This window comes from Rhinoderma darwinii, chromosome 8, assembly GCF_050947455.1.
Source record: "Rhinoderma darwinii isolate aRhiDar2 chromosome 8, aRhiDar2.hap1, whole genome shotgun sequence".
Classification (NCBI taxonomy): Eukaryota; Metazoa; Chordata; class Amphibia; order Anura; family Rhinodermatidae; genus Rhinoderma; species Rhinoderma darwinii.
In genome coordinates, this window is record NC_134694.1 from 83,807,810 (window position 1) to 83,823,025 (window position 15,216).

The 15,216-nt window shown below is 39.9% G+C and overlaps 1 protein-coding gene across 1 annotated transcript in view; it reads right to left on the reverse strand.

The window, feature by feature from the left end:
- Positions 1-11,063: 11,063 nt before the first annotated feature.
- AMOT (angiomotin) overlaps positions 11,064-15,216 on the reverse strand; it is a 63,319-nt gene continuing 59,166 nt past the window's right edge. Inside the window, exons 10-13 of the mRNA XM_075835839.1 lie at positions 14,776-14,898; positions 13,371-13,603; positions 12,591-12,815; positions 11,064-12,312 (exon numbers count right to left, since the gene is read on the reverse strand). Coding sequence (XP_075691954.1) covers positions 12,215-12,312; positions 12,591-12,815; positions 13,371-13,603; positions 14,776-14,898 — 679 coding nt within the window. The 3' untranslated portion in view covers positions 11,064-12,214. The remainder of the gene's footprint in view (positions 12,313-12,590; positions 12,816-13,370; positions 13,604-14,775; positions 14,899-15,216) is intronic.

Consider the following 15,216-nt stretch of genomic DNA (forward strand, 5'->3'; position numbering starts at 1 on the left):
ATCATTGCCCTGTGTAAACAGGACGATTAGCTGATGAACAAGCTCATTCATCGGCTGATCGTATAGTTTATGCAGCAAGAAATATCGTTGTCAGCAGCACATACCCTTGTATAAACAGGGAGACATGCTGCCAACATGATAGAAATATATGGGGACGAGCGACGATCATAGCTCCTTGTGAAAGGAGAAAACGAGTGCCAATCAATGAGTGCAAAGATCCATGGTTTCCTGTAGATGACTCGAACAATTCCGTGGTTCTTGCCTATATCAGCCAGTCACCCATGAAGCTACTCAATTATGTACAGTTGCTGCTATAACAATAATGACTGATAAACACTTCAAGAGCCTTTTGTTATAATTGCACCATGAATAAATAATCTAGGCATCTAGGAAAAACAGGATCATCTGGGACACATAAAAATACACATAGCTAAACTATACCCCATTTTTGCAGTCCAACAGGGAGACGGTTGGAAGGTCAAGCAAATAATATCCCACCTTAAAGAGATCAAATGAGTAATAATAATAAAAGGGTCTGTTTTTTTTGTCTAAAAATATCACAACTCTTGTTCATCGGCTGTAACTGGTATTGTAGCTCATTTCCATTCTCCTAAATGAAGCGGAGCTACAATAACGGATCAAGGGGAAAATAAAGCAGAACTTTTTTTTCTAATCTGATACAACTACTTTATGTGCTGCAGAGTTCCCTTGCCTGGGCCAAAGAATGGAGACATAGGTGGGTTTTTAAAAAAAACCCTAGTCGCATGCCGTTCACAGTCAAATAGGCCAGCGCTTGTACAATAAATGTGGTTTTACACAGAACGATTATCGGGCAGACGAGCGTTCATATAATGCTCGTTGCCGATAATTGCCCTGTATAAACATGGGAACGATCAGCAGATAAACGAGCAAACGCTCGATCATCTGCTGGTCATATTGTTTTAAAAAAGTAAAAGATTATCGTTGTCGGCAGCACATCTCCTTGTGTAAACAGGGAGATGCGCTGCCGACGTGATAATAATGTATGGGGACGAGCAATTGGAGTAATGACCGCTCGTCCCCATCCATAGCTCTGTGTGACAGGAGCAAACGAGCGCCTATCAACGATGTCTCGATCAGTGCTTGCTGCACCGGCTGGTGTAAAAGGGCCTTTTTTCTTACAGAATTCACGCATGCACAGATTAAAGTGTAAACTTTTCTCAGAATCCAAAGTCCTACATTTAAATAACTAAAGACTAAAATGATTGTTTTATGTCCATGTTACATCAGGAAGGCGTTCGGGGAGCAGTAGGTCTTGTTTACTAGTCCTGGGTTTATTTAAAGCAAATCTGGAGGAGTTTAGAAGAGATCACGTGCCCCTGAACATTCTTGAGGCATAACAACTGGAGACATCTATACCCAAAGATGTCATTAACTCTTTAGCTCACAGTGGAACAAGGAAAAGACTGACAAATTGTCTGAAAGGGACTTGTTAGATCAATAGCTTTTAAAGGATTAAAATGACAGATACTTTAGGTCTTATAAAGCGATAAGTGTTCCTCAAATGCAATTATTTAACGCAAACCAGGCTTTAGCCATTGGTAAGGGACCCAGATCACGATCAGTCTGTCCCAGATTAGGAAAACAAAAATACAGAGACCGGCTAATAAGAGCGGACAATCTTTAAGGAATTGGCAAAGAAACAGGAGTTTCAGAACCATTTTCATTCATGGGCAGAAAGACAAAGCACATCCATGGACGGAACGTTAAAAGGGGTTGGTCAGCAGATGAATGACAAGCCATGTAATACATGGATGGCTCAAGACTGACCGAGGGAGAGCCGTGCTTGTTAGGGGCTCTCTGCTCTTGCTTTTAATGGGATACGCCCCTCAAAAAGTCAAGACAATCACATTCCAATTTATCATGTCATGGTGAAGAAATAGGTTAAAGTCCATCAAGTCAGTATCAATGTATAACTCTTCGGTGTCTGTTAAAATGTCAACCTATTAGTAATAATAGTACATTAGCTACAGAATTGTATTCCCCGCACAAGGTTACAAGACTGGACATTAATGGCAAACCAGTCAGTTACTGGATATCTGAAGTTATTAAAGGATCTCTTCATACAAATACTGCACCTTACGCCACATTTTGTGGGGTTTTGTTTTTACGGCGTCCACGAGGCAGTAAAAACTACATGTGCACCTTATTCTACAGGTTGATACGATTACGGCGATACCAAAATGTATATATTTTGTTTTGTTTTACCACTTTTAAAAAAAAAAAAAATATTTTCTAAAAAAAAAAAAAAAAAAAGTTTGTGTCGCCATAACTTTTTCTTTTTCAGTCAATTTCTGTGAGGGCTTAATTTTTGTGAGGCGAGCTGTAGTTTTCACCGATACCATTTTTGGGTATATGCGACTCTCTGATCACTTTTTATTTAATTTTTTTGGAGAGCTATGGTGACCAAAAAAGAGCAATTTGCACGTATTCTAATTTATTTATTTTTTACGGCATTCACCGAGCCGGTTAAATAACGCTATATTGTGATAGATCAGACTTTTACGGACGCGGCGATACTAGATATGTTAACTTTTATCTTTTTTAACATTACTTTAGGGGAAGAATAGGAAAAGTTTTTAAAAAAATAATCATTGAATCGCTTGCATGATATACTTGATACTAAAGTATTGCAGTATACCGTGATATGGACAGTCTCCTTTGAAGCCCTGCAATAACAGCCATTGTGAACGGCCGATCGCCCCACGGGGGGGGGGGGGGGGCATGATGGAGTGTTTGAGGGGGCGCGCCCTGATTCAAACAATTTAAATGCTGCGATCACGATTGACCAGCAGCATTTAAGGTGTTAAACGGGCAAAATCAAAGTTAAACTTTGATTCCGCTCGCTCGAGTGAGGTGTCGGCTGTGTAACACAGCCGTCACCCGCCGAGTATGGAGCGAGCTCAGCGCGTGAGCGCGCTCCATACTTCCCCATGGCGACATATTAGTAATAGTACGTCGTATGTTGCCAAGGGGTTAAAGAGGACCTGTCAACAGGTCATATAAGTTGAACTGGTTAACTGACCTGAATAGCGCTGCCTCACTGATTCCAGCACTATTTTTCTTTTTTTTCCTGCACTCCTTGTTCCAGAGATATGGTCCACTGTTTTGTTGGTTCCCTATATGCTGTAGTTAGTCAACGGGGTGGAGCTAGCTTCCCTGCTTCTGATGCTGACAAATCAGCACGAAGCAGCTTGAGGGTAGTTCAGGCCCTGTTGGCTAACTACAGGCAATTAGAATATAGGGAGCAAACACAACAGTGGTCCATATGGAACAGGGGGGGAATCAGGGACACAGCACTATTCAGGTCAGTAAACGAGTTTAACTTATATGACCTAGTGAGAGGTTCTCTTTAACAATGCTTGTTTTAGTCAGCTCAATGAACTCTAATGCAGTGTACTCTTCTTTTGTTTTTTTAAAATGTTCTAATAGATTTCCCATCAGAGTTCGACTTAAAAGGGATATAGTATATGGAGTCTGTAATCCTTAAAATCTGGGTAACTATCCTAGAAAATTTTAAATTTAGCAAATTATCATTTTGGTTCTCAGCTGAGGAAAGATCTGCTGTCTTAAAGAGGACCCGTCAGCTCTCCGGACAGGTCTGCTTTAGTAAACACTCACATTCCCCATACACTAACAATTTTGAAGAATCTTTACTTAGAAATTTGCGTTATTCCTCCTGGAAATGTATGAATTAATTGATGAATGGGTGTTACTATTCTCTTGGTCAATGGAGCACGTCCCTACACAGTCGGACACTGTCCAACCAGTGCTGACAGTGTCAAGCTGTGTAAGGAAACACGATTGACCACGAGAATTGTCAGTTCTCAATTTGTGCATACATTTCCAAGAGTGGTAACAGAGGAACAGCACAAGTGCCATATTACAGAACTGTACAAAACCGATCCATAGTATGGACATAGGCTCAACGCAAGGGGTCATGCATAATTATTACTAAATTTAAACCTAAAAAGTTATCGTAAAGAAATGTTTAATTTCAATGAATAGCATAAAGGGTCGAATGCAAATGGCAGCAGAAGGATATTTAATTTTTTACACTGTGCTCTTATTTATTAAACATTGCAATCTCCTACAAATCATGCCATTGTTTTAAACCACCAAAATGTCCGTAAATCTGTGCCTTTAGATCCAAAGCAACCAACATAAGGACTACATTGAAACATGAAGCTTACCATTTAGTAATCTTTGCCAACTCCTATTACCCAGGTCAAACACATCTCATCATTCATCTGTCTTTATGCTTATATGACGGTATAAAACTGTGGATTTTAGATCCAAATAAATTCTCTAACTGAAGTACTACATCTCTAAAGGCATAAATATCCAATTTTTGGACAATAGTGTTCTAGGGTATTCCTGGCTACAATGAAATAAACAGGTCAAAAATCACAGAAATATGAAGAATGTTTAAGCGTCTGATGGATTTCTTTTATTTTCCAGTTCAATAGCATAGCAACAGAAACAGAGTAGTGCAAAAATAATTATTTTGTTACAAAACATTGTAAAAACTGTACAAAAAAAAGGAACACATTTTTGCCCAGCAAACGTATCTTTTGACAATGATCATTCACAAATGACAAGAGTACATTTTTCTCCTTATCCCCCTGCTTATTCACACGCATTATTAAAGGTTTTACATTCACGGTTGGTACAGAATTGGTAATAAAATACAGTTGGCAACGCAAGATCATTTGGCATCAGTGTAACATTTCTCAGCATTAGGACGCCAATACATTTTTCTTTTTGGAGGAAATGTAATAAAATAGAATACTGATCCATATTCATGAAGTGAAGACGTGTATCCAGAAGAACATGACTAAGGGCAACTCCATAATTAAAGTATTGCGATTCCAAGGGAGCTCGAACCACCATCAGATGAAGTACACTTATTCCAAGTTATTAACACAAGTGCTATTTATAATATTTATTATGTCATTTGACCTCTTTTCAATTAGACAACTGGAGGTTTTTCCTCACTGGATCTCTCGCCAAGCTTAGGATCTGCTCTGGAATATTCATTGAAATGTTGCCATGGACAACCAACCACAATTCCATGCTGATTGATAATACTTAAATGATGCAAAATTATTTTACTTGTAATTTGTATCTACATTGAGAATGACTTTTAGGCCGTTTTCACGTGGCTGTAATACAGGCACATTTAGACATCTACGTTTGGTTCTTCAGAACCGCAGGAGCACCTGGTATGGACTCTGTGATACCGACGCTAAAATGCACCCATATTTTGGCCATGTAAAATTGGCCTCAGGCCCCATGCATACGTCCGTAGTTTTTATCCGCAAACACGGATCCGTAATTGTGGATAAAATACTGACGCATTAATTTCAATCAGCCACGGACACCTTCTCCTATATGCATGGGTGAGTGTCCGGGCTGTAGAAATGAGCCACAAAAAAAATAAATAGGATATGTCCTATTTTTCGCATTTACGGACCGTGCTCCTATATTTATTACTGTGAGCACGGTCCGCAAATGAGAATGACACTCCGCGGCCCATCCGTGCAGTATTTACGGACCATAAATACTGCACTGACATGTGCATGGGGCCTTAGTCTGTATTCCCAACTTAGGATCTTGTAGACAATTTCTTAAATTTGTCTGGACAGGAGATGGCACATATCTACACTATGTTCTACAAACACCAAACATGAGTCTATTTTCTAGACTCCTGCAAGAGCCTACTTCACCAGGCATTGCATTATATCCCAAAAAAATTATAGACAAAAAGCTGTAGCTTCTCCAGTCTGTGTTGTTGTTGGTAGTGTACCACTAAAGACATTTTCCACTTATGTAACATGGCTGTAAGGTAAAATGAAGTCCTGTTGTATCTTCCCCGCCAGCTTGGTGAAAGGACTCAAGTAATTCTAGGAGTTGGGCAGTGCGAGACTTACAACTAGCCCTTATCAACTCGATCGCTCACACTGCTCAAAGCTGAAGGTTGTTTTCATGCAATTTTGCTGAAGCCAAAACTTGGAGTAGAGCTCAAAGTAGAAGAAGTACGAATGAAGGTTTTATAGTTCTTCTCTTTGGATTCAGTCCAAGTTTTGACATGGGGGAAAAAAAAAAAAAATTGTATGCAAGATCTGCAAAGTATTAACAAAGCCGCATTAAGATTGGCACTGATCTAACCACAGCGGAATCGAATTGTAGCTTGGCAGCGGTAAAGCATTGCCGTTCCCTATCACAACCTGCAATACTGATCAGACCTTCTAGAAATAAATTTAGGTGAAGAAGAGTGGGACCCATAAAAAAAAGGTGGCTTCATAGCAAAGATCAAAATCAGTCCCCTACTATGGTACTGGGTTTTGCCACCAGGACAGAAGGGTCTGTTGTTGCTTCATCCTTTACTTAGTTTCCATTGCTTTTGGGACAATTCCCCATGCCCATGTTTGCTTATACGCAGTTTCCCTGGGGAGAGGAGTCTACCAAAAGGTCATCACAAGGACCACTTAGCAGTCATAGAGCCTCTATGGTATGTACACCCTTGGTAGAGAACCTCTTTTTAATGAGCTGAAAGAGACAAAAGGCTATAGACACCTTTGCATTACTTTTTCTTTTCTTGCATCTATTATGTGAAACAAAAATCTGTAGATTTTTTCTAGTTAAATATTTTCAGACTTCGTTCCTGAACGCTCATCTAAGCTGAATTTTGATAAAGTCAAAGTTCATTATATTTGATCAGAATTCAGCTCAGATGAGTATTCGGGAGAAGACAGGAGATGTTGGAGAGCAAGCCAACAGGGAGCTCTTCTGACAGAATTGATAGTGAACGGCGTCCAGCAGCTCGTAATGTATTGGATTATATGCAAACTGCAAAAGCAAAACGCTTGAGAATTTTTTATTAAAACCAATTGCATGAACGTTTTTATGACATAATAGATGCAATAAAAGAATGATGCCAAATTGACCAAATTTATACTTGGTTGAACACCAGAAACTGCATATTTTGGAAATAGACTATGGGTACAATTTATCTTGGCATGCAAATCATTCGTTTTCTGAATAAAACACCAAAACCAAGTTGTTTCAACTATTAGAAAAGTAAATGTACATTTTATGCAACTAGAATATTTTCATGTTTAAAAATACTGGATGTAATTTATAATTTTCAGCAAGGAAATTGAGGCTCATAATCCTGACACTGAATGTATATAATTAGGTTTTATGGTATGAGTATCCAGGAAGCCAGCAGTTCCTGCCTCCAACCCCTTGCTGTTCTCATCTTAACATAAGGTACTGGCAGCAAGGACAGGAGAGAGAGACTAGCAGCCAGAACAACAGGATAAAATGTATTGGCACCGCTACTACATTTTCCTGCTTAAGCCAGTCTTGGCAAGAGCAGCGACTATACTTTACTCATTTTCACATTACTCTGCTCACAATAACAGCGGAAGAAGCACACAATAAGATGGTGAAAAGACAGGAAAGATGCTCGGTTCTTTGGAGAAAATAAAAGGGATTTAAAAAAAATAAACCTCTCAAACTGAAATATGTTCTACTGAGGAATGCCAAAAAAATGCCACTTGATTGTAAACAAGGAGGAGATCTTATTGGCAGAGATTCAGGGATTCTCGCAAAAGGTATAAAATGCCCATTGACTTCAGAATTGCTCAAACAAAGAAGCATATAATTCCGGCTGAATAAAAATAACTAAACAATGTATAAAAAAAAAAATATATAAAAACATATTAAAATACCCAAGTTCTACTTGGTAATGGAAAAAAAGAAAAAATAGGATTTTAGTATGCAAGTCTTTAAATTAACTGTTTGGCTACCACAACGTCCAGCTACACATTGCTCCTGCAATACACTGTGGATGCCTTCTACAGTCAGACGAAAAAAAATTATACAATATTAAATTTAATGAAAAACTACCAAGAAAAAAAAGTCAGACTAAAACATGCTTCTATTTTGCAGTGTAAAATGGTAGGGAACACTCTGTTAACAGGGGTAAGTCAAGAAGAGGCTTGTGCCTCTAAACATAATAACCCACATGAATACCAAAAAACATTCAAAAGGTCAAAAAGTTATTGCATCTTCAGCATATGTAAATGGTTTTCCATTCCTCTTTAATTGATATTCACCTGCAGCAAGAGTAACTAAATGAAAATCCACATATTTAACTTGTTCCACTAAGCACGGTTACTTCAGGCTTCTATTTTCGGAATACTGTCTGAATTCAAGGCAATTTTATATTTTTCTAAAAAATCTCCTTCATTTATGTCTAAAAAAAATACTCAAAACATACATACATACATGAAAATATGTATATAAAAAGGTTTATTGATCCATTGAAATTCCAACTTTATAGTAAGAATTGCAAAACATTGAAAAAGAATTTTAAAAAAAATGGGACGTCTGACAATCTCAGGGCCGAGTGATGAAAAATCGGGTTGATTTAATTTATTGCAAATTCAACAAAAACTTATAAATGTCCACAGGGAATGGGAAAAGATTATTGGAGACTTGATCCAGTTATTTCTAACCTAAACCAACGGAACAGTACATTTTGCAGCCTATTCGGTGGCGTCAAAATGACAGCCCAGAGGCTCTTGGTACCACAAACCTAGTGAAGGTTGACACAGGAGAAGGCAACCGTGGAGAACATGCTCAGTTTACATGAAAGGCCACAACTTTCGCACATAGAATACTGCAAAATGCTGCAACCATACTATGACCTCTAAGGCCTCATGCACACGACTAAGCGTTTTTACTGCACGCAAATAATGCTCTGACGACTATGTATACACTTCCGAAGTCGTCCAAAATTGCGGAAACGACTATAGACTTCTATGGGCGAGTCTGTGCTGCAGTTGCGGACAAGAATAGGACATGTTCTATATTCTGCGGATCATTTCTACGGCACGGACACAAATGTGTTCGTAGCAAATAGAAATGAATGGGTGGGCAATTTAATCCGTAATTACGGATCCGTAATTATGGCTGAAATCTATGGTCGTGTGCATGGGGCCTTACCTTTTTGTTTGTGGGGCCCTATCAAAAAAATGATATGCGGTCTAGCAGTATCTAGATACTCTTCTGTAAATGTCTGCAAACCCTGCAGGCAAAATCTAGAATTGGTACCAAACAAAACGAACCCTGTGCTAGCAACTTTTTGGTTGTCTAGAAAGAAGATTAGCCAACCATACCCTAAATCCCACCCTAAGGAGATAGGTGATAAATAGCTGATCAGTGGGAGTCTGAGCGCTGGGACCCCCACCGATCAAGAGAACGGGCATACCTTGCCATTCCTAATTGCCCCATAGGAATGGAGCGGTAGTTTGCATTCTGCTTTATTTCTATGGGGCTGCCGAAGATTTAAGGCACCCAGCCACTGGTTATGGTAAAATTGAAAATCCTATTAGGCCTGAGGGCTACATGGTGTCTGCACATGCTCTTTAAACAAAGCTCATGAGAATTACAGGTTTTTATAAAACTATAAAAATCTCTGCGCTATGGCAAAAAAGAACTTTTGCCAGGGACAGGCAGGATTTGTTCAACATTGTAGAAAATGAAGTGCTAGAAAGAGTCACAAAGTGCAGAGATTATCCTTTAAAAAAAAATTTGAATACACATAGTCAGCAGTGATGCCATTATAGGATTCCTCTCTATACCTTTGAGGTAAACAGAAGGTAACCGTAATAATATTCTATGATTCCTCTGTGTGATAAGACTAGGATCATAGTGAATTATTGTATCTGTAGATAGATAGATACCAACTAAATATGAAATAGGACATGTTAAATATTTCTCTCCATTTACATAGAACACATTCGCCAAATTATACGAAAGTAAAAGAAGATATTCTTGTCATTTTAAATGCAGACAGGCAAATAGATGAAACATGCTTCTGAATAAAACATACAAATTCTGCCACACATGATTCAAAATACGTCACACATCATAATCCAGGCTCCCCCCAAGTCTCAGCCTTCTTAAAAGTAAACAATTTGCAAATGGAAATATCTTGCCAAGAAATGATTGAAAATTGTCCTAATCATGATTGTATTTCGTAATGTCCCATGTGAGAAGCTCTTGTTTGTTAACCACTAGGACTACAGAAATAATAGCTAGCAACCACAAAGATTAGGAAGATCTGAGAAATGCTCAGTCCTCAATAGTCTGAAAAAAGTGCCTCGGACCTCAGGGTTGTCAGTGGTTCAGAATGGATTGATACATTCTCATGAATACTTGCTTCTATTGTTCATCTGAGTCTAGAGATACAGTAGTTACTGACATGTCAGAAGGTCATATTAGTTGGGGTCTAGGAGCTGGGAACCCATTAGTAACCCTTGAAAAATGGGTGAAAACACCCAACGTTGGCATCTGTGGCAAAGTTACAATTTCATGATGAGATAGATGCCAGGATTCTAACATCTGTGTAATCACAACTCCTGGACTCCCGTTGATGTGACTTTTTCACATGTTCAACAGACAGGTCAGCAAATCGTATTACCCTATTAAAAGCAATCACCTTCTGAATCACAGAGAACCACTGTGTGCATAACAATGGTTCTGTCTATAGCAAATCAGATTCCAACTGTTTGCAAGTTAAGGCTTTGCCATTGGAAACAATTTTTTTCCATATATGAGCCCCAGTATTTGCTTATACACAACACTCAATGTCTCTTTATGTGCATCCTAAAAACACACATCCTTCAGTAAACTCCTATAGACATATCTGTTCAAATAATTTTCTGTGCTAACACATATATGTTCATGCATTCTAGGTAAGAGGTTTATAATTCATTCACATTGTAATAACAACATTGGAATGTTAGATGGAGTTCACAATGCAGGATGAGGAACCATCATGCTCACCCGGAGTGGTCACAATCATACTCACCCGGGGTGGTCACAATCATGCTCACCCGGAGTGGTCACTATCATGCTCACCCGGAGTGGTCACTATCATGCTCACCCGGAGTGGTCACTATCATGCTCACCCGGAGTGGTCACTATCATGCTCACCCGGAGTGGTCACTATCATGCGCACCCGGGAGTGGTCACTATCATGCGCACCCGGAGTGGTCACTATCATGCGCACCCGGAGTGGTCACTATCATGCGCACCCGGAATGGTCACTATCATGCGCACCCGGAGTGGTCACTATCATGCGCACCCGGAGTGGTCACTATCATGCTCACCCGGAGTTGTCACTATCATGCTCACCCGGAGTTGTCACTATCATGCTCACCCGGAGTGGTCACTATCATGCTCACCCGGAGTGGTCACTATCATGCTCACCCGGAGTGGTCACTATCATGCTCACCCGGAGTGGTCACTATCATGCTCACCCGGAGTGGTCACTATCATGCTCACCCGGAGTGGTCACTATCATGCTCACCCGGAGTGGTCACTATCATGCTCACCCGGAGTGGTCACTATCATGCGCACCCGGAGTGGTCACTATCATGCTCACCCGGAGTGGTCACTATCATGCTCACCCGGAGTGGTCACTATCATGCTCACCCGGAGTGGTCACTATCATGCTCACCCGGAGTGGTCACTATCATGCTCACCCGGAGTGGTCACTATCATGCTCATCTGGAGTGGTCACTATCATGCTCACCTGGAGTGGTCACTATCATGCTCACCTGGAGTGGTCACATGCTCTCTAGTATAAAAGTTTTTTGTTTTATTTTATTGTTGTTTAACAAACTGGACCTCTGCCGAAAAGGCCATATATCATAGGTTTTCTTTATGTTTTACCATCTACATGATATAAAAGCTGGTACATGTTTTCATTCTCTTAAAAAGTAGAGCGGCAACATGAGAAAGTATGCTGCTGCCGGAGGAACTAAGTTTATTAAATTCTTTCCACATTCAAAAGACAAATGATCGCCTATGTATCCCCCAACAAGACTGGGTGCCAAGTCCTCTGCCAGCAGATAGGCCATGTGCTTTAAGCTACAAAGAGAAAATCGGTCATAGGCGCTTTCTGCCAAGAATTATAGATTACTTCCAACGCTAAGGGTCCCTTCAGTTCTGTACAAAAGGCATTCATGTAATTTACAAATATAAAAAGTCTGCATGACTGGAAAAAAAAATCTTCAAATATGTATAAATATGTTTGGGGTAGATCTTGCTATAAATACCATAATAGTTAAAATAAAAAATAGAAATATCTTATTTATATAAGATATTCCACCAATTCCCCATCAGTAAGATCTTGGCCCAAGGACGGCATGGAATTTTTTCGATCCAAGGTGCTGGACTGAAAAGCTGAATCTGTAGAGGAAAGGAAGAATATTTATTTCAATATTAAAGTAAAAAAAGTTCCACGTTATCATAGCCAATTAATCCAAACAGACCTGTGTCACATAGGTGTTTAAACTACTTTATGTCTTGGGGAATCTGAAAGTACAGCTATGGGCAGAAGAAGAGTTGGCAACACAAAAGTAAGGCAATAGTATTTTTTGCAACATAAAATAATTGCTACCCTGCCCTTAGCGGTGACAGTGCTGACTGACGGTATAAAAGACAGTTATTATGGGGTTCACACTGACCTGTTTTCTCAGAGCTATACATGGGACTCGGAGTGGCCAGCCTCCCCGGGCCTGGAGATACGCTTACTGAAGGAGTTTTGTTTTGCTCATTATTTCTATCTGTCTGTGTGCAGCAATCTCTGCTACCAGTCTTTGAATGTCCACAAAGTTGGGGTGTGGATGGAAGTACAGGTGAGGGAGTGGATGAGATTGACTCTGAGCGATATTCTGCTCCTAGGAGAACACCTGCAAACAAATAAAAAAAATACATAAAACATGTCTAATAGAATATGCCATCTCACCCATCTCCCCTTTGGGTTTTCCATTACAAATAAATGACCATAAAGTACAAGCAGAAGATTAATTATGCTGCAAATACAATCGTATTCCACCAGTAGTGACTCATCCCCATTATATACATGTGTCCAGAATGTGCATAATTCGCATATAATTTTAGACTTCATATATAATATAAAAGAAAAGATGTTTGCACCTCACTAGACAATTCAAAAAGGCGTCCAGAAAAGGGGGCGTGACTTAGTGGGGAAGGGGCATGGCTAATAACGCACCAAACAAAACCAAAGCCGACCAAGATTTGGTATAAGGAAAAGAAAACTATTTAGCGTGTCTAGCAAGATGCACCAATTTTATCATATAGCGTGCGCCACTGTGATAAATTTGGCGCATCTCCATCTGCCTGGTCTAAGTTGATGCTATCTAAAGCTTAGGCAGCTTAATAAATCTGCCCCATTATGCCTAGTGAACCAACTATATATGACAATACATGACATGGCATCTTACCCAAGCTGCCTTTCCAGCTCTTGTCTTCTCGCTTTTCCTCCAGGATGGGTGTACTACTGAGTGTAGAAGAATGAGAGAGTAGTCCAGAGCTGACATTTGAGATTGACATAAGGGACTTTGATGGGCGCATGGAAGATGGTTGATCAGTCTTGCTGGGGTCTTTACGAGAACGCTGTTGAAGCACCTTTATCATAGCATCCTTCTCAATTATCTGAGCATGAAGAGTCTTTATCCTGGTATAGATTAAAGAGGGAGGTTTTACATCTTCACATTTATACTTAGTTAATATTTTACAGATAAGCTTTGATTGTGGATCTTGGGAAACAGAAAATATTTACCACAAATTTGGTGAACTAGCTTGTGTCTGTTACTATAACTCATAGCAAGGGCTTCTTAGGGTATGTTCACACAGAGTTTTTTGAAGAGTTCTTTTTTACGCGGAAACCGCGCCGCAAAACTCGTCAAAAACCGGCCGAAAATGCCTCCGATTGATTTCAATGGGAGGCGGAGGCGTCTTTTTCCCGCAAGCAGTAAAGCTGTCTTGCGGGAGAAAGAAGGGACATGCCCTATCTTTGGGCGTTTACGCCACTGACATCAATGGGAGGCAGAGAAAGCATATTTCGCGGCGTTTTATGCCCGCGGCGCTCAATGCAATGGCAGCAGGCGAAAAACGGCGTGCAGGCAGAGGAAAATCTGCCTCAAACTTCCAAACGGAATTTTGAGGCAGAATTTACGCCTGCAAAAAAACTGTGTGTGAACCCAGCCTTATACTAGAAATCGTCCTTGACAGAACCAAATGGTAAAGACTATTTCAGAACGGTGTCGAATACAGAAAACCGATCATCATTATTAACAAAGATGAATGCCATACATTTATTCAGCACATACAATCCTAAATCTAACAAGCTTTAAGCCACATTTGGTATTCTAACATTTACAATATATGACTCATTTTGTTTTCAATAAGGTGGTAAGATTTTTACAGTTAACGGAAATGTTAGGAAGAGTGCATCAGATACCTATTGGTCTGTGAAGCGGAAAGGTGTTCAATGATAATTCCAAGGTGTGAGGCCCCATGCACATGACCATAGTTTTCATCTGTAATTGCCGATCAGGTAATTACAGATGAAATTGCGGACCCATTCGTTTCTATAGGCCACAGACACCTTCCATGTATTTACTGGACTGTGTCCGGGCCGTAGATATGATCCACAAAACATAGAACTTGTCTTATTCTTGTCCACAATTGCGGTACGTACCCGCCTATTGACGTCTATGGGCGCTTCCATAATTGCGGACGGCTACAGATGTGCATCTATATTTGCAGATCCGTATTTATGGACAGTAAAAATCCTTCTGGTCGTTTGCATGACGCCTTACTACGCAAGTGTCCCATAATCCTCACCTTCCCTCCATGTCTACACATCTTCTATTAGCCAAAAGTATGTCTTCTTCTTCCTTCTGGATACGGGCTTCCAGAGTGATATCAAAACTTGAACAAGGAGAATGGCTAATTGAGCTGGTGTCCCTGAAATAAACATGTGTGTAAGTAAAACAAAAGTTACCAAAACTGCACAGCTTCCATTCAGGATACAAGACATTGGTAAATTGCAGAGTATAAAATATAGGGAGTATAAAGGCTAAGCTGGGTATACAGTATTTTTTATGTGCACTGCACAGATAAGGATATTCAGAAGCATATTTGAGTTTATGGTGCTACTTGGCTCCTAGGACACCGTAAGTCTGGAAAGCAGAAGCATACCTGGCCATACACAGTACATGGACAGAAAGATCAGTCAGGCAACAGTGTTGTGGGAAACCATACTAACATTTTTGCACTGGTGCG